This window comes from Schistocerca serialis, chromosome 6 (genome assembly GCF_023864345.2).
Source record: "Schistocerca serialis cubense isolate TAMUIC-IGC-003099 chromosome 6, iqSchSeri2.2, whole genome shotgun sequence".
NCBI classification, from domain to species: Eukaryota; Metazoa; Arthropoda; class Insecta; order Orthoptera; family Acrididae; genus Schistocerca; species Schistocerca serialis.
Window position 1 is genome coordinate 282,902,882 of NC_064643.1, and position 24,671 is coordinate 282,927,552.

General features: G+C 39.2%; 1 protein-coding gene across 1 annotated transcript in view; it reads left to right on the forward strand.

The window, feature by feature from the left end:
* Nucleotides 1-17,719: 17,719 nt before the first annotated feature.
* LOC126484307 (uncharacterized) overlaps nucleotides 17,720-24,671 on the forward strand; it is a 57,333-nt gene continuing 50,381 nt past the window's right edge. Inside the window, exon 1 of the mRNA XM_050107740.1 lies at nucleotides 17,720-17,962. Within this exon, the coding sequence (XP_049963697.1) occupies nucleotides 17,819-17,962 (144 nt within the window). The 5' untranslated portion in view covers nucleotides 17,720-17,818. The remainder of the gene's footprint in view (nucleotides 17,963-24,671) is intronic.

Genomic DNA, 24,671 nt, shown 5'->3' on the forward strand with positions numbered 1-24,671 from the left:
GCGAGCATGCAGAAGTGTCACAATATGAGGTAGCATGGACTCAACTGTCTGAAGCAGTGCTGGAGGGAACTGAAACCATGAATCCTGCATGGCTGTCCATAAATCCATAATAGTATGAGAGAGTGGCAATCTCTTTTGAACAGCAGGTTGCAAGGCATCCCTGATATTCTCAATAATGTTCATGTCTGGGGAGTTTGGTGGCCAGCAGAAGTGTTTAAACTCAGAAGAGTGTTCCTGGAGCCACTCTGCAGCAATTCTGGATGTGCGGGGTGTTGCATTGTACTGCTGGAATTGCCCAAGTCCACCGGAATGCACAAAGGACATCAATGGATCCAGGTGATCAGATAGAATGCTTACGCATGTGTCACTTGTCAGAGTTGTATCTAGACATATCAGAGATCCCATATCACTCCAACTGCACATGTCTCACACCATTACAGAGCCTCCACCACCTTGAACAGTCCCTTTCAGACATAATCTTGTCTTCATACCTGTAATGTCCATCTGCTCAATATAATTGGAAATAAGACTTGTCTGACCAAGTAACATGTTTTCAGTCTTCAACAGTCTAGTGTTGGTGTCAACGGGCCCATATGAGGTGTAAAGCTTAATGTCATGCTGTCATCAAGGGTACACAAGTGAGCCTTCAGCTCCAAAAGCCCATATTGATGATGTTTTGCTGAATGGTTCTCACATTGACTCTTGTTGATTGGCCAGCATTGAAATCTGCAGCAATTTGCAGAAGGGTTGCACTTCTGTCATATTGAATGATTCTATTCAGTCATCATCAATCCTGTTCTTGCAGGATCTTTTCCTGGCCACAGCAACGTCAAAGATTTGATGTTTTATCAGATTCCTGATATTCATGGCACACTTGTGAAATGGCCGTATGGGAAAATCCCCACTTCATCGCTACCTCGGAGATGGTGTGTCCCATTGATCATGCACTGACTATAATACCATGTTCAGACTCACTTGAATTATCACTGTTCTACAAAAAAAACCTTTTTTTCTATTTCTGATTAAAAAATGTTGTGATCTTAGTTGTATTTTGAGTGATGAATTGAAAACTGTTTTTGGTTTTTTTTCTGTCAGGGATAGTTTATGAGTAATCGCAATTTTATTTCTCTTTCCAGTTTCTGATATAGTGCAGCAAACGTGAGGTGAAATTCGACAAACAAATGCACATCTTTATGATGTTATAAGTTCATCACATTAATGGAGGGTGGGATCTAACATATAACACAGTAACCTTTGTGTATACACTTTGAAGCATTTATTTGACATGAGAAATTACAGAAAATTGACAAACAATGAGCCACTGCCTTGTAATGCACATCACTTTTTTCTCTTGTATTGTGAATCTTTCTTCTCTTGAATGATATTCCAGCAATAATCTGCTAACATAGAAGGTACCCACTTCCCTTCATAGCGCCTTTCTATGGTAGAAATGTCTTTATGGAATCTTTCCCCATGTTCATCCGATATGTCACTACAACTCTCTGTGAAGTTGTCCAGATGAGAGTCCATCATATGTACCTTCAAAGACATATTGCACCCCAAATCCTGATATGCTTTGATCGTATCCTTCACCATTGCTTTGTAGTTAGTAGCTCTTCAACTTCCGAGGAAGTTTTCCGACACCATCTTGAAACAGTCCCATGCGGATTTTTCTTTATCAGTTAAACATGCTTCAAAATTTGCATCTTTCTGCAGCTCCCTGATTTGTGGGCCCACAAATACACCTTCCTTTATTTTTGCAGCTGAAAGACAGGGGAATTTGGTAGCTAGATATGCAAACCCACAGCCTGTTGGAACCATGGCCTTCACGAATTGTTTCATCAGGCCAAGTTTGATGTGAAGTGGTGGAAGTAGTATATATTCAGGAGCTACCAGACTTTCACATAAATTCTTTTCGCCAACTTTCCATCTTCGCCTAGGCCATTTCTTTTTCACGTAGTGAGAATTTCGGTCTCGACTATCCCACTCGCAAAGAAAACAGGCATACTTTGTGTAGCCTTGTTGCATTCCCAGTACCATAGCAATTACCTTGAAATCTGCTCATATTTTCCATTTCTGTTCATTGTATTTTAATGAATTTAGTATCCTTTGTACGAATTCCTAATTCTCTTTTGTCAAACTAGCATAAGCTAGTGGAACAGAGGGTATTTTATTTCCGTTATGGAGCAAAACACCCTTCAGACTTGTTTTTGATGCATCTATGAAAAGTCTCAACTACTGTGAAATATAAGTGAAGTAGAGCACTTTCATCAGGCCAGAAACGTCATTGCAAAATGTCAGTGCTTCGTCAGTTGAAAAATAAGAAATAAAGGCATGTTCTCTGTGCCTGAACACACTGATTTTAGTACTTTGGTGCAGTAGATTATACTCTTGTAATCTTGAACCAAGCAGCTGCACCTTCTGTTTAATTAGTCCTAGATCACGTATTAAATCATTTAAATCTGCCTGTGTTAACAAATGTGGCAATGACTCACTTGTGCAGTGATATAAAGAATCATCATCTGTGATTTCTTCAGTTCTACTTATTTCACTGTCACTCAGAATTTGACCTCGAGCTCTTGAAGGTACTGGAAGGTTGTCGGAATGCTGCATTGGCATTCTCGCTGAAGGCAGATCTGGGTAAACAATGTGCCTCTTCGACTTTTTGTTTCTAAAACCCTGAATTTTTGTTAGACAGAAGTAACAATCAGTAACATGGTCCTTAGGCTCCCTCCACACCATGGGAACAGCAAACAACGCCACATTCTCTTTACCTTTCCATCACTGAATTAGTTTGCAGTAACATGTAGCACAACAGAAATGTGGTGCCCATTCTTTACCTTGGTCTCCCACCTCTACTCCAAAGTAATATTTGTATGCTTCCTTTATGACTGAAGAAATTTTCTTCCTATTTCTGGCAAAAGTGAACTTCCCACAGATGTAGCAGAAGCTGTCCGGCTTAGATCAACATCCACAACAACGTGGCATTTCTGCAAATTTAAAAATACCACTTTGGTAATACACCTGTATTAAATTAATAGTAGGGAACTAGAGGAACGCTGATGTGTAAGAACAAGCAGTCATTTTATCTTCAGCACCAGGCTCAATCAGTTTACACACAGAAACTAAACAATTCAACCATGCTCGGAAATATGACAGACAGTTACTTGTCAGCCAAAACACCTACTCATTAAGACTGACACAAATTGCGGCTAACACCACTGTTGTAAACTCAATGCACCTGCCTCTAGGAGGCGTGAAGCTTTACTGCCGAGGCAGCGACCGGCTGTCACCGTTCGAGTTAATGAGATGTTTCAGGTGGTCTTAATGACATAGGTGTGGCGGGGGATAACCTAATGATGTCTGATTCTTCCCACCTGCTGTTGTACAAGAAATTATCACGTTCTATCACTACTGGATGCGGCAACATACGTATTTCTCTATAATGTCTCTGTGTGTGCCATGAATTGTGAATATACATATATATACACATTACATAAAAAGTATCACTGACAATGATATTTTGTTTACATATTTGAATTTCCCATGGTAAAATGGTCTAGAAGCACATACTTTAATATCAGAAATAGAACCCTTGTCGAACAGTGTTATGATTGTCTGCCACTGTAGCAGCAGTAACCATTCTAACAATTGTACCAGACACTTTTGTCTTATATAGGCATTGCTGACTACAGTGCTGTATTCTTCCTGTTTACGTATCTCTTTATTTGAATATGCATGCCTGTACCAGTTTCTTTGGTGCTTCAGTGTATCCCCACCCTGAGTAAGGTTCCTAACTATCTGTTCTAGGTCATTTTCAGAGAAGGCATTTAGTAAAGTTTCATACGATGTCTTATCCAACCACCACTAACAAAACTGTAATTTTCCCAATTAATTGTTGGATGATTAAAGTCTCCACTGATGATTGCAGTATGATTAGATAAGTTAACTACAAGTGAACTGAGGTTTCCTCTAAAGTTTTTGATTACATCAGGAGTTGAGTGTGGTAGGCAACAGAAGGATCCACTTACCACTTTATGCCCATCCCTTATACTGATTTTTGCCCAAACACCCTCACATGCAGCTTCAATTTCTACTTTGGCAGATTTGTGTTTCTTGTCTACTGCAACAAATACACCACCTCCATTTCCCGTTTGCCTATCCTTTCAATATACACTTAAATTTTCCCAAAAAATCTCACTGCTATCAATTTCAGTTTTCAACCTTGTGGTATTAGTAAATAGACTCCAGTGTAGAGACACCTGTGGGCCAAGGGTAACTAACTCACAGAGTGAATATATTGTACTGGCAGCATCCATAGTCACTAACACCCCTCCCCCTTGAGAAGTTGGCCAAGCCAACTCAATGAAGACCACAGATCTGACATCTGAATTTTCCCTGTAAGAAGTCCAACAAGAAGGGGAATCCAGAACAGCTGCCACCTAATCCAGAGAACCCATGGCCCAAGGAACTGAATGAGTTGCTGATGGCAGGAGTGGCTGTGGAGGTGCTGGAGGTCAGCTGTTGTCAACTATCAGAGTGTAGAGGAATAGGGATGTTGTAGCACAGGAGTGCATGAAGAGAGTGGGAGTGTAGAATGGCGTCCAGAAGGAAGAGACTGGAGGAGAGGTACACTTGTCACTGGGTATGGTGTGTACCAGGGCACTCGAAGGGGCTGGCCTAAGAGCGCCCAGGGAGCAGTTGTAAGGAGCACAGGAATATAGGATCACAGGAACAATGAGGACCAAAGGTTGGCCTGGGATGGTGGTAAGGATGTCAACACTGTGTGCAGTGGAGCATGGGAACAACTGGGTAGAGGGATCAGCGGGTTGTGGATGGGCATCACCCGGGGGTGCCTAAGAGCATGGCAGAAAGCTGATTTGATGGCAGCCAAGGCAATGTAAGTGTCATCATCGAGGGGTGTGCAAGAGTGTGGAAAGAATCTACACTGCAGAGAAGGATGTGTACCACCCAGAAGTGTTGTGCTGCTTAGCAGAGGAGGAAGTTGAGCGTGGCTGCATTGGCCAGAAACGGCAGTGTATGTTGGCAGGCAGCATTGGGCTTGACTGTGGACAGACAGCATCAAGTTCAGCTGGAACTGTTGACCGCACAGGCAGCAACAGTGAGAGTGCAGCAGCTCCCTTGGAAGGAAGGCATGCTGTGGCTACACCAAGGAAAAGGCGTGAAAAAAGAGCAGTGCCAGATTCAGCTGAAATAGAGCAGTAGCTGGTCAGCGGTCGAGTCATGGTTCTGTGTGCAAAGAGGCAGCTGTGGCTTCAGCATCATAGATGCTGTTGCAGGCACAGTGAAAGTGAATGTAAGTGGTGACATCAGTGCTAGAAGAAGTGGTGTCACTCTTGGGAGAATGGCCGACCATAGCTCGAATGGAAAGAGCAGCACTGGGCATGAATGTAGGGTGTGTGGTGGATGGGCACTGGATGAGAAAGAGGTGGTGCTACAGCTAGCCAAGGCACTGGAGCCAAAGGAGGTTCCTCTGATGAGCCAATCATCTTAACATTGTTTATCACAGACAGGTATACCAGCAACAAACCATCCACATGACACTGTTTTGCCTCCGACAATGATCCCCAGAAGTACAAAGGGAATAGCAAACAAACATATGGTAAGGAAGTCCACAGAGACTAAGAGAGTGAAAAACATGTACACACAGCATGGAGTCATCACTCACACACAATACCCAACCTGAGCAAGAAGGAATGACTCTAGCAGAAAACACATTTTTTATCCGTGTCACCAATTTTTATGGCATTAGCCATCACTGTTAAGTTCTGTTTGGGTCATGCATACTCTAGTAATTACCAGGTTGAACTCAAGTACACTTCATTAATGGCACAAGTTCACAGTAAATGACAGTTCTGGTAACAACTGAAAGATCACTTAAAAATAACAGAAACAAAGTACACTGACATGATACCATTCAGAGTGAAGCTTTATCCACCCAGAAAGGCTGTGCTGTGTGGCATATGGGAAGCAATATAGATATGATGTGTTGTACAGTGGAGTGTCCATACTGGTCTTAGTGAATTCCAATTGATGAGCTACAAAGTGTAGCTAGCTCCTGGCCTAGAAATGAAGCAGTTGAATAATGTTGCTAGAGGCTGTGCTACACCTTAAGTACCTAGCAGGTGAATGTATGTCCATGACTATGTGATGTATGAATCATACTTATTACCCCAAGAGCAGTGGCAACAGTTTCCTGATGCACACAATGCTTGGAAGTATAGTTGGTGCCCTACAGCAAAAACTATAGCAGCAATGTATCAACAGACTGTTTGTATACAGTATGGTGTCTGTAATATGTAACGCACATGTGGTACTAGCAAATAGTCTCTGGAGGAGAGATGCCTGGCCAAGGGTAAGTAACCTGCAGAACAAAGCATCATACTGGCAGTAGTTGACCTACTATACATCCCCTACCATGTACTAAAGTGGCATAACAGAAAATGTACATAATAATTATACCATTTGGATATGACTTCATACAACTGTTATTTGTAAACCAATAATTAAGATCAACAGACAGTTTCTTAAAATATGTAAAGCGTACAGAAACACAAACTTCCTAGACATGGAATTCCTGCTAAGGGAATGCTTCACCAGGCATGGTATGCATTTAGATATTCATCGTGAAAAGTTTCTAATCTCTAAAGTAAAATAAATGGTTTAATTTATGTGCATAATTGTATTGTAGCAATGCAAAATGGAGAAAGCAGCCAATTTGTAATAAAATACTGAAAATAACAGCAGCAGAATCACAATCACTCTCCAACAACAGCAGCTATAGTCAAACTAGACACTACATACAGATCAGTGCAAGAGGAGGCATCACAAATAAGAAAGCCACCTACTCGGTCCAGACATACAACAGCATGGTGTGAGACTTTTTGCGGCCCCAGATCAAAAGAGTTTCCCTATAAATTATCTTAAAATACGAAACAAGTAAGCCAAAGGAAGGAAGCAATCAGAAGTAAGGAGTTTTCAGAGCCAACTGGATCTGAAGAAAAATGGCAGGACAATACCCCTACTTACTTGAAGAAGAAGTCATATTTCCACAAGTTACAAGAAATCAGCTAAAATACTTGAATAGTACAATAATGTTCTCATACATTAATTGTGCATATAGCTAAGTATAAAATTGATAAACTTCAATACTGGTTGGTAAGCTTAAACTACATTGTGCTTTCTGTAAATGAAAACTAAATTTCCCAAAAAGATTTAAAATCAAGCAAAAATTATGATTATGATTGACAGGCTTTTACTGTAGAACAGATGTTAAACATGGTGGTTTATCTGACTATGATGAAAATAGTGTGTGCATGAGCTATGAAGCTATAGATCTAAGTGAACTGTGCATAGAGGCAAAACTGGAAGCTGCATCTATAATGTTGAGAAAACAGGAAATTTAAATGATTAATGGAAAATCACATATAAAGATGTGAAACAAATACTAACAAAGAGATAGAGGGGCTGGCCAGTACTTACCTCAGCTCAGTACAGTTGACAGGAAATTTTAGTAGCTTTGGTATACTACTCCATGAAGCACACTGAAGATTTTATTTTGGAACTGCTGGAGAAATTTATCCTCTTGTTTCTCAAACATAAATTACATAATATAATGTTTGGTGATATAAATATAGACAGGTTTAAGAATAAGAATGTTAACCATTTGCTAAATATATTAAGGTCTCTCAACTTCTGCTGCACTGTGACAAACCCACAATGGTGGCAGCACATCTACATAACATGTAATTTTCATCAAAACAAAACAAAATTTGACATGAGCAGGCTACATTCTCATCATAAGGGACTATGACTCAGACAGACTCTTAATAGTAAAATAAGTCTGTATTGAACACAGAAGAATCATAAGACCTATTAATACGGTGTTGTACCTCAATAATCTAGAAGGAACTTCAGCTCATTTATTTGACAGAAGTCCCTAAATATGTTGTAATGATCTATTTATGAACAACAGACTGATAGGCCAAAATATTGTACATACTACTGACTAAACCATCAAATTGGAACTGTTAATATAATATTTCAGGCAATCATGATTCAGCAGTAAATGATCTTATAAGTAGTATTTAAAAGTTAACTGAAAACGTAGGCTGAAAAGTTATTTTTTATTTTACCTGTTTTCTCAGGACATATTTCAAACATGTTTCCTCTCAGTGGGTGTCTGGCGTACCATTGGGGGTTTACAATGACAAAAATCTGTTGGAACAAAATGGCTCTGAGCACTATGGGACTTAACATCCATGGTCATCAGTCCCCTAGAACTTAGAACTACTTAAACCTAACCAACCTAAGGACATCACACAACACCCAGTCATCACGAGGCAGAGAAAATCCCCGTCCCCGCCGGGAATCGAACCCGGAAACCCGGGCGTGGGAAGCGAGAATGCTACCGCACGACCACGAGCTGCGGACTCTGTTGGAACAGCATGGGTTTAAATATCACCAGTCCATCAGTTCTTTTGGTTATCAGCTTATGAGGGGTAAAATGATTGTGGGAAACAGGAAAATTATTATTAGCTAATTTCATTATAAGTTATAAAAAGTGATGAAATCTGTTAGCTCTCTCAGTTATCTTTAGAAGAAAAAATATGTTCATCTCTAGAATAACATAACTTCACACATGTTACTGACAACACATATTGTGAACAACACATTTGAATAATAGGCCCACAATGTAAACTTTCATATGGGATATGTTACATAATAAACTGGTCAAAAATAATTTAAATGTAAAGAAAAAAATAAAATTAACTTCACCTCTTAACTGACATTCATTCTTTGACATTTAATTTTCATCACATTTCACATATACTATAACATCATCTTAAGCAAACATTGCACCTAGTATTTGTATTTGAGTTTGTCAACTGGCTGTGGAGTTATTGGTCTCCTCCCCTCCCCCCCCTCCCCCTCCTCTAGCATTACTTTTCCTCAACAGTAGTTATCGATAGCAGTATTATTTTTCATATTCTGGACAGGTCAGTATTATGTCAGTTACTTTTCTGAAAACTTTCATATAATTTTATACACAGTACGTTATATTTCAAGCTAAAATATATGAAAAGAAATTACTTTTAAAAATATTTTAGTTTTGACATTATAATCAATAAGTACTGACTCTGAATGTGCAGTTAAAATTATTATTATTATTGTTATTATTATTGGAAACATTAGAAATTCCAAATTATTTGCACACTTAAAATTTCTTTTATTATTTATGCAATCCCATACTGTTTACAATGTTTATTTCTGGATTTATTTATGAAATAATAATGGAAGTTAATAATGTAATGAAAACTAGTAGGAATTTATTTGTTAAGAAAAATTGTAAACACTTCAGAATATTGTTATTTCCACAGTATGAGAGTTGTAAGCTTGCCTCTGATTTGATCATATGTATTTTTGTATAATAAGTGTGAACAATCTAATTTTGGCTTTGTTAATGTGAAAAATCAAAATACTGTATGATACACTAAAATCAGTGGAAAATACATTTACGTAAAAAATTCTGCAACAACAATCCTCCAATTTACAAGGATTGGAACTTAAATAGTGGCAACTATTTACCCACAACCAATACAAAAGAGTTACATGTTTGCACCTGTTACTCTCCTTCAAAGTTGTCAGCAGCATTGTGTAGAACCCATTTCCAGTTATGTGGAAGGCGTAGTATACTGTAGGGGAGCCTGTTCTGATGATGGTGCAAATGGAGAGGTCTACTGCCTGTTGAATCTCTGGAACAGTTCTAAAGTGAATGCCACAAAGGGGTTCCTTCATCTTCAGAATCAAATCAAAGTCACAAGGACCTAAGTCTGGGGAGTATGGTGGATGGTACAGTACTTCCCAGTCCCATCGACCGAACAGAGCAGCCACAGCTTGTGCTGTATGCACCCACACATTATTGTGCAAAATGATGGGTGGGTTGCGCAGAAAGTGTCGCCACTTCTTTTGCAAAGCTGGTCGCAGTTGATGCTCCAAAAATGAACAGTAATACTGGGCATTGACGGTCTGCCGTGGAGGAACGTAATGCATTAGGATAACACCATCACAGTCATACAAAAGAATCACCCTAACTTACACCAAACTGGGGTCTGATGCACTTTCGACTTTCACAGCGACCCATAATGACGTCATTCGTTGGATTGGTGTTTCAGTTTTGGCTCATGCGATGTGCCCCATGTCTAATCCAGTGTTATGATACAGCGTAAGAAAGCCTCTCCTTTGCACTCATGGTGCTCCAAGTACGTGTGAGCAGCATCGTAACGCAACCATTTCTGCATTTCCGTCAAGTCATGCGGAACCCATCATGATGCCATTTTTTGTGTGCCCAGGCATTCCATCAGGATGTGAAGCACAGTAATATGCACTAATCTAGTTTTGTGGGTGAGATCACGAATCGCATGGCATCGATCACTGTCCACTAATGAGACACTAGGACGACCTGCCCGATGCATGTCTGCCACACTTTGCCAACATTCATTGAAGGCTTTTACCCAACATGCCACTGTTGTGTATGGCAACGCCGATTCCCCACATGCCTCTTGAAGACCTTGATGACACTGTCACACAGTACTACCTCTGACACATTCAATCCTGATCCAACTCCGTTGTTCCCGAAAACATAGTGACACCATTACATTAGACTGCTTGCTCACATGTGACTGTGTTTCCCTTGGTTGTGCACACACCGTGGCATGGGACGGGTAAGTCCATTTGCTCGGAGGTAAGGCAGGTATGTCAACAACGTGTGCTATCAGCGACAATGCTAGATTCCATTGCATAGTGTCTCCACAGCAGTGATGATACTGTTTAAGCTCCAACTTACTTATGTGCGAGGAAGTATGTTGTCCAACTCTTCCCATAAAATTCTCTTGAAAAATTTCAATAGTAAACCTCTCAGTGATGTACAAAGCCTCTCCTGCAATGTACAAAGCCTCTCCTGTAATGTCAGCCAATGGAATTAATATATGACAGATAGGGGCTTTTTGTTGAACAGATTTGTATGGTCAAACGGGTGTAACTTCCAACAAATATGACTCATATATCCATTATATATGAACAAGTACAGTCAGAGTGTGACAATTACGTTCGATGGGTATTTGATAGGACAGAAGACTACGAAGTCCATGGAGTGCTCGAGGAGGTCAAACAAAACGCAGTCTGTGGAGATACAATTTAGGAGCACTATGACACCAACAACTAAAGAACAAACTTTTCTATTAAATACAAAAACAAGAACTGACTAATCACTGTCCTGATGACAAAATGTAATGAAAATGCAGTAGCCTCCAAGTGGGCAGGTGATAATGCAGGCACACTGATACTGCAAACAGCAGAGTCCCTGGCTTTGGCTCACAACAGTATCACAATTGTTGGGGAAGATGTTGATCCACTAGTTGTAATGATGGATCCCCAAACTGCTCCCCCTCCCAATAAGCTGAAGGATAAGCAGTATGTGATGTCAGCCTACAAGGCATCAGTGAACACGAGTTTCTTACCTCCCACAGAAGCTACAGCTCAACAACACTCCTGCAGAGCTTTCCATCAGGGGCAGCAGTGGATCATAAACTACTTGGTCCAGAACAGTAGGGGTGGAAGTTGAAAAAAATTGGGTTGGGTCCCAAAAGGCTTCGTTAGCTTGTATATTGTAAATGCATACTGCCAAAGCAGATATGGGTGTAGGTGAGCAGGACTGTTATGCACAAAACTGTGCCAACAGTGTGAACAAATGTGTTCCAACATCGACAACAATATTGATACTGAAGACGAAGACGGCCTGGACGAGCCCCTTGCAGTACCACAGTACCACTGTCTGAAGCAGATGAAGTGACAGAAGGTATTAATTCACACAATATTGGCACCATTCTGCATCTTTACTAACAATTTTTTATCATAACATTAATAATTAAATTACATTTTTTTCAGTCAAAAAACGGCAAAACTCACTATTCACACTGGACCTACCACAGCCCCCGACTCTTTTCCGGGACCTTCCACTGCCAAAACCTTTAGCTGGACCTTCCAGAGCCTAAGAAACATTGCCTGGACCACCAACAGCCAAAAGGAGATGAGTAAAATAACTGCACACATCACATCAGTTCAAGTCTTAATACATCGATGGTTCACTATACAACTTATAAGTCTTTTGTATCCTTTTTGTTGCTAAATAACTTCTTTCTTTTCCAGAAGGAAAACCTACTCAAAGTGATGAGCCAATCCTGGGTTCGACATTCATTCATTTTATGACACACGCACATTACTATACACACATTTCTATTCATCTTTCTATTCACTGTATTGTACCTAACAATTTGTAAATACAGTTTATTAATGTTTTCATCAAACAGGGTTCCCATCAATTAATTCAAAACAAACTCTTTTAAGCGGAATACAACGAAAATTTAGACCCGATGTGAGATAGAAAGGTGGAAGGGATCAATCCGTTGGCTGTAGGGTGTAGAATGCCTTTTTTCGTAATTTTCGCTTTGCCTCCCCCCCCCCCCCCTCCCCCCGGTCCCCCCTCCACTCACTCCAGTTATAAAAAGTGATATTACAGGTGTCTCTTGTAGGAAATTTAATGTACTTCCATGTGGTGAAGACGTTTCTGTTGATATCATGTATATTTTCGAGTTGTTGTGGGTGGGAGTGGAAGTTTTGGACGTTTTCGCAGAAGAGCCAAATATCGCTTCTATTTAGCATGCTCTAGCTGCGATACTGCTAGCAAGAGGCTGAAACCTGACTAGTGCGCATTTTGTAAGAAATTTTTTCTACATCAATTTTGTATACACTAGTCATCTTCGAAAAATGCATAGTTTTCGAAGTATAGGAGAAAAATCAAAAAAAGGGCTACAATTTTTAGGTTTTTTTGCGTTTTTCCCTGTGAAGCCGAACTCCCATAAGACTGCAAACATGAAATTGAGACTCAGTGCCCCCGCCCCCCCCCCCAAAAAAAAAAAAAAATTTAGATAACCTTTGAGAAAAAAAAACTTCCGCAATTTTGTTATGGGAAAACCAATATCTGACTTAGTTATTATGGACAGTATTGTCCTGGGATGCAAGATAAATTCTTCAAATTGGTTATATTCCAAAACGATGACTGACGAATACTATGCAAATATTCTGTACCAATTAGATGAGAAATGCTTGAGAAGAGACCTCTACTATGGAAGAAAATAAATCATTTTGGGATTACGGAAGTGACCGATTCCACCCGTCTGCATTGACCCATGACGTCATCAGTATGGCGGACATGACTATTCTAAGCGGCTCCAATTTGGTGCCTATAATCTCACTACATACACATGGCAACAAACAAGAAAATACGTATAAATAAGACAATAACACCTCCCTCCAAAAATACAATGAAAGTAACGGGCCGACCGCGGGAAATTGGGGGTTTCAGGGAGGGAACAAGCTAAATTTAACAGTAGAGAAAAACACATCACGGTCCCAAAACACACAAAATGGCGAACAAAAAAAATTACAAAAAAAAAAAAAAAAAAAGATCTACGGGAATCTGACACTTCCCTTGACCTATATAGGTCAACCGCGACTGACGGTACCAGAACACCAACGTCTGCAGCAAAAACTACGAAAATTGGAATCAGACATTCCCCTTGACTACAGCTGACTATACCAAAACACCAACACCTACATATAAAACTATGAAAATTGGAATCTGTCATTTCTCTTGACCTACATAGGTCAACCATAACTATTGATACGAAAAAACCAACACCTACAACTATGAAAAACAAAATCACAACACCTCAAAAAATCAAAAGTCAGACATCCCTACGTAACTTAAAACACATTCAATACAAAATAATTACACAAAGCATTACAACTCGACAAAAATAGACACAAAAAAAACTATTATCAGATTACCTTTCATTAGGAAACTGGGTGCACTCAGTGGCTGTTATGCGACTTATAGAGTGGAGCTATCAGTCATCCTTTTTTAGATTTTATTACGCAGATCCAAATTTCGGCAAGTAGCTAGCCATTCTCAATGCAATGGAGCCCGAACAACAGGGACTTACGTGCATTGAGAATAGAAAATAGAGCACTGAGAATGGCTATCTTCTAGCCGAAACCTAGATTTGCGTAATAAAAAATAAAAAAACATAATTACTTACCGCCAAAAAATTCTGGTCATGTGTTGTTTTTTATCTTTGCCGTAAGACTATAGAGTCTCCTAGTTTTTGTTACTTCTCTGTTATTTTTTTAGTTTTATTCTCATTGTGAGTTTTTGCGAATAAATAGTTTTTCGTTAACACATTATATCGGACGGCTATGCAATTATTTGTTGTAGGCAAGTCGCCTACAGCCCTTTCTTTAGAAAGACAATATCTATGATCATACTTATCTTTTCAATTTATATGTGGAACAGTTACGAAATCTAGAAAGGTGGAGCGCAAGCTCGGGTGAAGGAAGACTGGGAAGGAAATCGGCTGTGCCCTTTCAAAGGATCCATCCCGGCATTTGCCTGAAACGATTTAGCGAAATCACGGAAAAACTAAATCAGGATATCTGGAGACGGGTTTGAACCGTTGTCGTCCTGCTAACCACTGCGCCTAACCCCACTCGTTGGGACGCAAGATAAAGAAGCGTGGAGAGCTGCATGTAACCTTTCTCCTACTAAATATAACAGCAACAACAGCAGCAGCGGCAGCAGCAAAAGAGCGATTGGGTAATTATTATGTGTTCTGACCTCTGTCGTACAGTTTGCTCCTACCGAGCAAGGTGGTGCAGCGGTTAAGACACTAGACCTCAGATTCAGGAGCAGGAGGATTCAAACTCCCATCCGATCATTTACATGTCGGTTTTCTGTGATTTTCCTAAATCTGTTAAGGCGAATGATGTGCTGATTTTGCTCGGCCTGTGACGACTTTGTTGCTATGGGACATTGAGCTTTAATCGACTGTCCACTCTATTCTATGTATTGTATTACATTATTGTTCGGGATTAAAAATAAGTGGCAAAAGAATAGATGTGAAAAACCACAGATCAAAATCTCACAAATCTGTTCGTCGCATGTTCCAGTAATCTTTTCCAAGCACCATTAGAACGACATTCCTTTGAAAGAGATTTGGGATACATCACTCATGCGAAACAGTTGTTGATCTCTTCATGATTGCTACAGTTACAGCCCAAAATAGAATAGAGTGGACAGTCGATTAAAGCTCAATGTCCCATAGCAACAAAGTCGTCACAGACCGAGCAAAATCAGCACACCATTCGCCTTAACAGATTTAGGAAAATCACAGAAAACCGACATGTAAATGATCGGATGGGGGTTTGAATCCTCCTGCTCCTGAATCTGAGGTCTAGTGTCTTAACGGCTGCACCACCTTGTTCGGTAGGAGCAAACTGTACGACAGAGGTCAGAACACATAATAATTACCCAATCGCTCTTTTGCTGCTGCCGCTGCTGCTGTTGTTGCTGTTATATTTAGTAGGAGAAAGGTTTCATGCAGCTCTCCACGCTTCTTTATCTCGCATCTCAACGAGCGGGGTTAGGTGCAGTGGTTAGCAGGACGACAACGGTTCAAACCCGTCTCCAGCTATCCTGATATAGTTTTTCCGTGATTTCCCTAAATCGTTTCAGGCAAATGCCGGGATGGATCCTTTGAAAGGGCACAGCCGATTTCCTTCCCAGTCTTCCTTCACCCGAGCTTGCGCTCCACCTTTCTAGATTTCGTAACTGTTCCACATATAAATTGAAAAGATAAGTATGATCATAGATATTGTCTTTCTAAAGAAAGGGCTGTAGGCGACTTGCCTACAACAAATAATTGCATAGCCGTCCGGTATAATGTGTTAACGAAAAACTATTTATTCGCAAAAACTCACAATGAGAATAAAACTAAAAAAACAACAGAGAAGTAACAAAAACTAGGAGACTCTATAGTCTTACGGCAAAGATAAAAAAACAACACATGACCAGAAAAAAACTCTCGCGCGCTTTTGATATCACTTTGCACCAGACATGAAAGTTACCACTGCCACACAGCCCCCACCCCCCTCAGTGCGGAGCCCCAGGGTTATCTTGATATTTGAATTTTATTCGACGTCCAGCTCTGGTGTGCGTCGGGTGCCTCGGGGGCGGTGACGTTGTTTGTGGTCGTAATTCACGTGTCTCGGACGATGTACTGAGCGGTGTTTCGGTATGCTCTGCGTCCATTATGTGTTGATGCACGGGCGTGGTGTCAGAGGGCGGTGAGGGTAAAACCCATGCTGGCTTGACACGTTCAATCGATACCTTTGTCGGAACAAAATTGAAAATTATGTCCCCGGTATGCTTATTTCTACTCAGCACCTGAAATGGGTCCGTATATGGTGGTTGTAAAGGCGATTTGACTGAGTCTGTTCGCAACATTACGTGAGAGCAATCGTATAAGTCTTTGTGTACAAACACCTTATGCTCGTCCTCTTCGTGTTTCAACGCTCAGCCCGGTCTCTCTTGCGCTTAAAGATAACTTGTGGTCGCTGTAGCGTGCGTAGCTGTGTTCGCAGATCCTCTATTGCAGTTTTTAAATCTCTAATTTCGTTTGAACTTTTTGTTGTTTGTCGCTTTGCAACAGCAGCGCAGTTTACTGTTATATCGTCAGTTTGGTCTTGCTGGTAATGGTAGTTATCGTACGTGGCATCTGTTGACGTCATTGCGACTGTTGCAGTAGGGTCGTGCGTCTCGTAGATACTGTCTGCAGCGAGCAGCAGTTTGTCAACTGATCTTTCGTCGTATATAGCTAGTGTAGTTCTTACTTGCGTTGGTAGCTGTTGTTACCACACGTGAAGTAACAATCTATCAGAGACTGTCGAACTATCTACCAGGCTGCGTAAATGACGCAAGTTTCTGACGGGGTCCTATCTCCCCGTTTCTCTTGGTACAGTACTTGTTTGACTCTGATGTCGACCGACTTCACACACCGAGAAATTAATTCTTCTTTCAGTCTACAATATGCTCCTTCTGTAGGCGGGTTCACTATAATGTCAGATATCAAAGCCGAGGTCTGATGGTCCAAATTCACCAAGGTGAACTTCTCGTGATCACTGACTATTCTTTGTTGTAAAAATATATTTTCCATTACCGCGAACCATGTGTGTGACTGAGAAGGCATGAATGGGGGCGCTCGTAATTGCAACCGTTGAGTTGGTGAAGCGTTGAAACCAGCGGGTAGTTCTATTGCTGTTACTTGCTGTGGTTGTGCTGCAGTAGTCCCAGTTTCCGATGAAGTTGCCTTGCTGGTGTGCCATGGTTGTTGAACCAACGTCATTCCTTTGGTCCGGTATATGCCTGAAGTTCATATCTTTCGAAATATGCAACTGTACAGTTTCTATCTCATTCTGAAGCCTATGAATTTCTTCCGTTATCGGACCGTATCATTTGCAGTCGTCGTTCATTGCTTTTGCAGTTAAGGTTCGACGTAGCTAACGAAAAGTTTGAAGTTCCTTAATCGGAGGTCACCAATTATGTAGGCGACTTGCCTACAACAAATAATTGCAAAGCCGTCCGGTATAATGTGTTAACGAAAAAATATTTATTCGCAAAAACGGGTCTAGTTTAGCAGGGGATACAACCACCACCACCTAGAGACAAGGCCGCGGCGCGAAATTCATAGCAGGTCGGGACGTCACTCCAAGCGGGCCACCATGTTGTGTTTTGAAGCGTTTGTTTATATACACGTTTGTTGGATCGAGTGCTATATTCGTGCTTTAAACTAGCGATTACAGAGTTTACGTGCAGTGAAGCTACTGTGAACATGGTTTACAAATGCTGTGTGCGCCAAGGTGTCGTGGGAATTACGGAACTGGACCTAAAGTAATCTTGTTTTCCTTTCCGAAATATGCGAATCTGCGTTGGAAATGGCTTTCAGCGATTCATCGGAACAATTTCCAACCCACTGAGCACACGAAGGTATGTAAAAACTATATACCTAGTACAATTATTATTATTTTTCTGGTGGAATATCTTGCATTTAGGATACATTTGACTGAAATTGTGAGCAAAAGTTCGCAGTAAATAGGCCTAGTATTCGTTTTCAAGTGGTTTTATTTTGATTTTGAAAACGAAATACAAATTTGTGGCTCGTGTTACTTTTTATTCGTGTTTAAATTTCCCTGCAGTTCGTATTTTGTTACGCATTACCGATACGTTTTATTCTCTATTTGTGAGTGGGTGTTGTTTTTCACTCTCGCATTAGTTAGCATGAGTGCTAACGAATGTTGAAACTGCTGTTTTCATTTTTAAAAAGCGATCTCTCTGTATGATGCATACCTGTGTTGTTTTTCTGTGTTAGTTTTTCCTGTTAGACATTCGCCAACCCACGATCAAATAATTATCTTTCAACCTAACCTAACTTCAGGTTACGGTGCAGAATAGGGGTCTTCACAAACAGATTTCAATGGCGTTCTGTATCACTTGAGCCGCCTCATATAACGACATTCTCGTTAATAACGCATCTAGTTACTTAACCTGTCCGGTGTTTTAAATGTTTCAGATGGTTAATTGAAATGACAAGTGCCATTTAGTTCATACAGCACAGCTTGGCACGGAATGTTTAGTTGCTATCTTCTTAAAATACTTCCAGTTGGATGGTCATGACTGTCTTACTGAGGTGTGTCATTTATGTTGGCATCTGTTCAACTTTATTTTGTGTTTGGCATGCGTTTGCTTTGGAGTTGTTGTTCTATCCAAACATGAATTATTTGCTAGGCATATATCGGGACCTTCATTCAGTGTTACCTGCAATGACACAGTTTTAATATGTGCTGGCATAAAAACACCCACAGTGAAATAGTATTCTGCAGCTGTTGATATCTCTTATACCATGACAATGAAGAAACTGTAAAGTCAAAATTATAAAATAATTGCTATGTTAACATGCAGAATCCAACAGATTTCTGAAATTTGGTGCCACTTAATCCATAACAGGAACTTAACTCTTATAGTTCCATAAATATCATAGTACTGCTGTAACACAAGCAGTTCACAGGTATATTCATCATATACTGATGCCTGGTGAGGTATGCTCCTAGTGCTTATAGTACTAATTAATAAAAGAATATTAAAATGGAATATGTATGTTGTTGTAGAACATGGTATATTACTGTTAGGCCTAAATAATTTGTGTACTTCCACTAAGGTGTGACCTGTCAAGCTGATATTGGTGGAAAATGAATGAGTATCCAGTGTTTTTTACTTTCGCATGCAGACACACATCTCTAGATCATGCTGTATATTGTACTGACTCACACTACTTTGTTTTAGGTTTGTGAACTTCACTTCACCAAATCTGACATCTGCCGTCATACGGAATGTTATGATGAAGTGAAAGGCATAAAGTTTACTGTCAAGCTTTCAAGACCAAGGCTTAGAGAGGGTGCTGTCCCATCAGTGTTACCAGGCTGCCCAAGCTAATTGTCTACTCCATCCACCAGCTATCGAGAAAGTGCAGAGGAAAGGAGAGCTAGATTGGACAATGAACATCTTCTACAAGCAATTAAAGACAGTATAGTAACCAAAACAGAGTATGATTCGAGGAAGTTATTTTCTACTTTCGAAGCATTTCTGCAGTGCCTAGAAAGAGAAACCATTCCCAGTGAATGGACCATTGTTAGGAGAAGTGACTGTGTCCTATTTCTATTGCTTACTGTATTGACTGCTCCATCTGTGTCTGTAGGCTATCTGTTGTAGTGACAAATGATTTGCAGTTGTCTGCCTATCGAAGTAACACTGAGATAAGAAAGATAGGCAGTAGAAAAATATCACACAAACTTTCAAATATGAATGATTTGTTTACGGTATTAGACAAAGTGAAAGAGTTAGTCAGTGCAAAAGAAAATTCATTAAAAAGCCAGTGCCTTCTTATACAGGACATTTTAAATGACATGTGCAGTTCTGTAGATGAAGAAAAACAGAAACACATTCAATTCTTAAGTGAGCAAGTTAAGTTGCTATGTAGCTGTGAGGAAAACTATAGGTTTAATCCTCACTTTTCTGTATTTTGTTGTATTCTGCATTCTATCTCCCCTCATGCCTATAAATTTTTGAGGTCATCTGGCAATCTTATTCTTCCTCATCCAAGAACTTTACAGAAAATATGTTCCTCATATACTAATGGTTCTCATAATGAACAAAATGAAGGTGCTATGCTCCTGTATATTAAGGAAAGATTTAAATCTTTGCAGGAAAGTGATTGTACCATTTCTTTAATGATGGATGAAATTCATATTAAACCTTATTTTGATTACAAGGGAGGAAACATTGTGGGGGCAGCATTTGATAGTGACGAGGCTGCTACTACAGCATATGTCTTTATGATACAATCATTGCTGTCTTCTTTTAAGGAAGTAGTGCATGTCCTTCCAGTGAGAAACCTTGTAGCTGAACAGTTATTTTTGTATGTGAAGAAAATATTATGTGGCCGTTATGACATTGGTTTCAAAGTTATTTGTGTAGTTAGTGACAACAATGCTATAAATAGGAAATCTATGGCACTTTTTAGCTCACCTCCAAAACTCAGTATAGTTTACCCACATCCAGCTAATCCAACTAAGCCACTATTTTTTATAATTGATTCTGTCCACATCCTTAAGTGTATACGTAATAATTGGGTTAATCAAAAGGACTCTCAAGTTTTGCTCAAATATCCACAATTTGATGGAAGCAGTGATGATTGTCAGGTGTTAATGGCATCTTTTGAAGCGTTGAGGCAGCTTCATAAGATTGAATGTAATGGTCTACTTAAGCACTCTTATAGTCTTTCTTTGAAGTCTCTTTATCCATCTTCACTTGAGAAACAGAATGTGAGCCTTGTTTGGCAGATATTCAATGAATATACAGCTGAAGCCGTTTCAACTGTAAGAGAACAGAAAAACTTGTTACATTACCAGACCACTGCACAATTTATTAAAATTATGCTTACATGGTGGAAAATTGTAAATGTTAAGACAGTTCACAAAGGTGTTCGACTAAATTATCTCTTCCAGTGCCCTCTGTCTTTAAGTAATAATAATGAAAAATTAGTTTTTTTTTGGAAAAGTTTCTTGTGTGGCTCAATAAGTGGAAGGACTTAGGCCTGAAAAATAATATCCTTTCAAAAGATACACATACAGGTCTGCCACACACAACCTATGGTTTGATTGAGATGGCAAGGTACTGTACTAAAGAGCTCGGTTTCACTTATTTTTTGCCTGGAAAAATTCAAACTGATTCTCTGGAAGCAAGGTTTAGCAGTTACCGATCAATGGCTGGCTCTCAGTATCTCGTATCTGTGAGACAGATTTTTGAAGTGGAAGCGAAGATGAGGATGCAGAACATGTTACCACTCATGTTGAATTGAAGTACTTTTGGTAAACTGCCTGTTGCAGAAGGGTTCATCTTTAATTGTAATGATGACACAAAAGAGACTATACAAACAGACTCTGAGTTTATGGTTGACATTATATATTTGGAGGAAGATTTCAGGCAGGCAGAAACATACCTTCCAATATTAACATATTTAGCAGGGTATTGTGTTCGCAGTGTACTGAAGAAGCAGCAGTGTGAGGTGTGCAGCAAATACCTTCTCTGAGACAAAGAAATGTGTCTGCATGGTGAACATCATCTTGGTTTAATCAAAAATTTGGACAGGAGTGGTCTGTTTTTCCCTCAGCCTGATGTTGTGAATGTTATTTACAATTACATTACTGTACAGGAATTAATATCTGCCCCTAATGAAAAAAAAAATTTGTCATCCAACAGTCAAAGGGTGCTTGTTCAAAATGTAACCATAAATGCTGTTCAGAAGAAAAGTTTCTTCTTAACAGACTTTATTTGCAGTAATGGTCATTTGGCAGATAAAATACTGAAGTTGTTAGTCAAAGCATCCACCAACGCATTGTTAAATAATTACATTAAGAAAAAGAATGACACCTTTACTGCTTCTTTTAAGAAACGGAAGCTTAGCACATTTTAATTTGTGTACAGTTTACATGTTAGGACATTTATCAGGTGTCACAGGAAATTTTTGTTATGTCTCACACATTCAGTTACACTGTATTTGGTCCACTGAAAGCAGAGGCAGGTTCCATAATCCATATTGGTGTAGTACCTTCAACTAAATGCACACTAATAGTCATTTGGTCGATATAGCCTGTAAGTTTTGGATAATTTGCTTCCAACAGTTTCAAATGTCAGAAGGTCACAACTGTTTCCATGCAGACTATTCAGCTGAAGTAAATACTTTGTCCAGTACTAATGGTTAGTTTCAATCTCATCATTGCAAAATTTTACCAGTTTGTGTACACATCCATCTGTGCACCTGATTCTGGCCTAAGGTTGAAACTGGGCCAGTTTTTCCTAGTAAAGTTTTTATGTCTTTCAACTATTCTGTGCAGAAATATTTACATCTTCCTTTCAATTTGTTGAGCCTGTGCTGCCCAACAAGAGGAAATCTGTTAAAGTAATTTTGTATTAAACCTCATGTAATTCATTATAACTATGTATGTAATTAGAGGCTATTATTTTGGCATGGAGGCATATAAAACTTAAAGTAGAATATTACAATACTACAAAAGGGAAAGCCAAAAATGGATTTCTCCCATTTTCCTGAATCAGAATGACACCAGGATGTTTCCTAATGTAGTTAATTCTCATAACAACTGTTCATCTAAATTTTGATACAAGCTGTCAGTATTGTTGCATATGGGTAACAATTAGTTATTGCTTTGCATATATTATTTTACTGAGACATAGTTACATTCTAGTAGTTGCTTATTCCACTCACAGTTTGGAATAGTTTAATATCAGACACAGTAGTTGGTCTCCATTCCCAAATTTGCATCTCATCCAGACTGTGACCCTTAATTTGTTACTAATCTTATTGTTTTTTGTTTTTTTTTAACCCCTTGTTAGCGTGACGCTGTGTGTCAGGCTTGGACCGCACATGTGTTTAATATGCTAGAAAATTTCATAACAGCACACACTTTGGTACTGAGTGAAAAGTGTGTTCTTGAACTGTTTTTGCCAGTAGCTGTAGAATCTTGTGTTACAGAAAATCACTTCACAGCATCAAAATACAGCTTTGGTGTTCCATACAGTCAGTTTAATTGAAACAGTTTATTCTAAAAGGAATAATGTGAAAGGTGGTGTTTATATAGTAATTAAGGAAAACTTCTTCCCACCTATATAGATGGAGAGTATCCTTACAAACATTAAGGAGTGTCATGTTGCTGCATTTTATTTGAATGTATAGGACATTATATCCTACACCATTCAGTTTAATTTGGAATCAGTGTAAAATTGTTACAGTTTTGATTTATGTTGTACATCTTTAGCTAATCCCAGAGTTAGTTCCTCTGATTTATTTTGTTTACACTTAAGTTCATTACAAGGAAATTGGCCTACTTCTAGCTTATAGCAGGGTTTTCAACAAATGTTGCATAGCTGTGCAGTAACAATATAAAAGAGTTCTTTCAGTTGTGGATCAGGTATTCAACTGTAATGTGAGGTTGGTCTGATATGTTGTCGTACTCAGTATTACCATTACTTATTAGTTTACAACGACTAGCTACATTTTCACTTCGTTGAATGTCCTTCAGTAGTGCCTCATCCAAGTACACCTTTATATCATGGTGCATACATTCCAACAAATGTTTGTTGCTCTATTACTCTGTCTGAGTTAATACTTTCGTCAGCAACATAAGTCATTGTTAGTCACAAGTATTAAATTTTATAGACAGTAAGACTGGTAATGTAACCTGTTATACGCATCTGACATGTTTTGCAACTGTCATTTTTCACAAAATACAATATATAAAATGTGTGCAACTAATCAATTGTTCTGAAAGTAGAAAAGGCTTGCTGCCTTTTAAGATGGAAATCGCGATCTATTTCTGTAATGGAACTATGTTGTGCCCTGGGTTTTGTAACAGCATTTTCAGGAAGTAGATGTACATATGACTGACTTAAATAAATTATAGTTCATTACTTCTAGTGTTTTATAATCCTACATTATCATAAACTATTAATAATTACATTATTTTAAGCATGCTGAGTACTACCGTTCTCATGTTACAGTAATCTGTCTACATATTACAAAGAATTTAACTTGCTGTAGTCACCAGCAGTGATTTCTGATCTATCCCTGAAGTTACTAAAGTGCTAATGTGAATTGTAGTGTCCCTTGTTCTGAAGTTTAATACAATTCTTAGTATTGTATACAGCATTCCCCTTTTTTTTCTCCCCTTAATGAGTCACTGTCTCCTGCAGTCACGTAGGTAGACACTTAATGAAATTCTATTACGAAATACAGCTTCAAACAATGGAACAAATTAATCTAGAAGTAGGTTAAATTTATTATTGACATTTTTAGTGTGACACATTGTCTCATTCCAACTGGTGCTGAAGGTTTGTAGGTTTTCGCTGTAGACTTATATAAAGGTCCTGTTGATAAAACTACTGTTGTTTGCAGGGCTTACAGCATACATTTTGAACAGCTGACCATTATGGTCAGGAATACATCTAAAATTTCACTTAAACATATGTTGCTAATTCTTTTATCTGCAGAGTATTGTCAATCAGGCTTGTAAAGTTCTTTGCAACTCTTTTGAGAAAGTCAACACCTGCACACGGCTTATCAAAT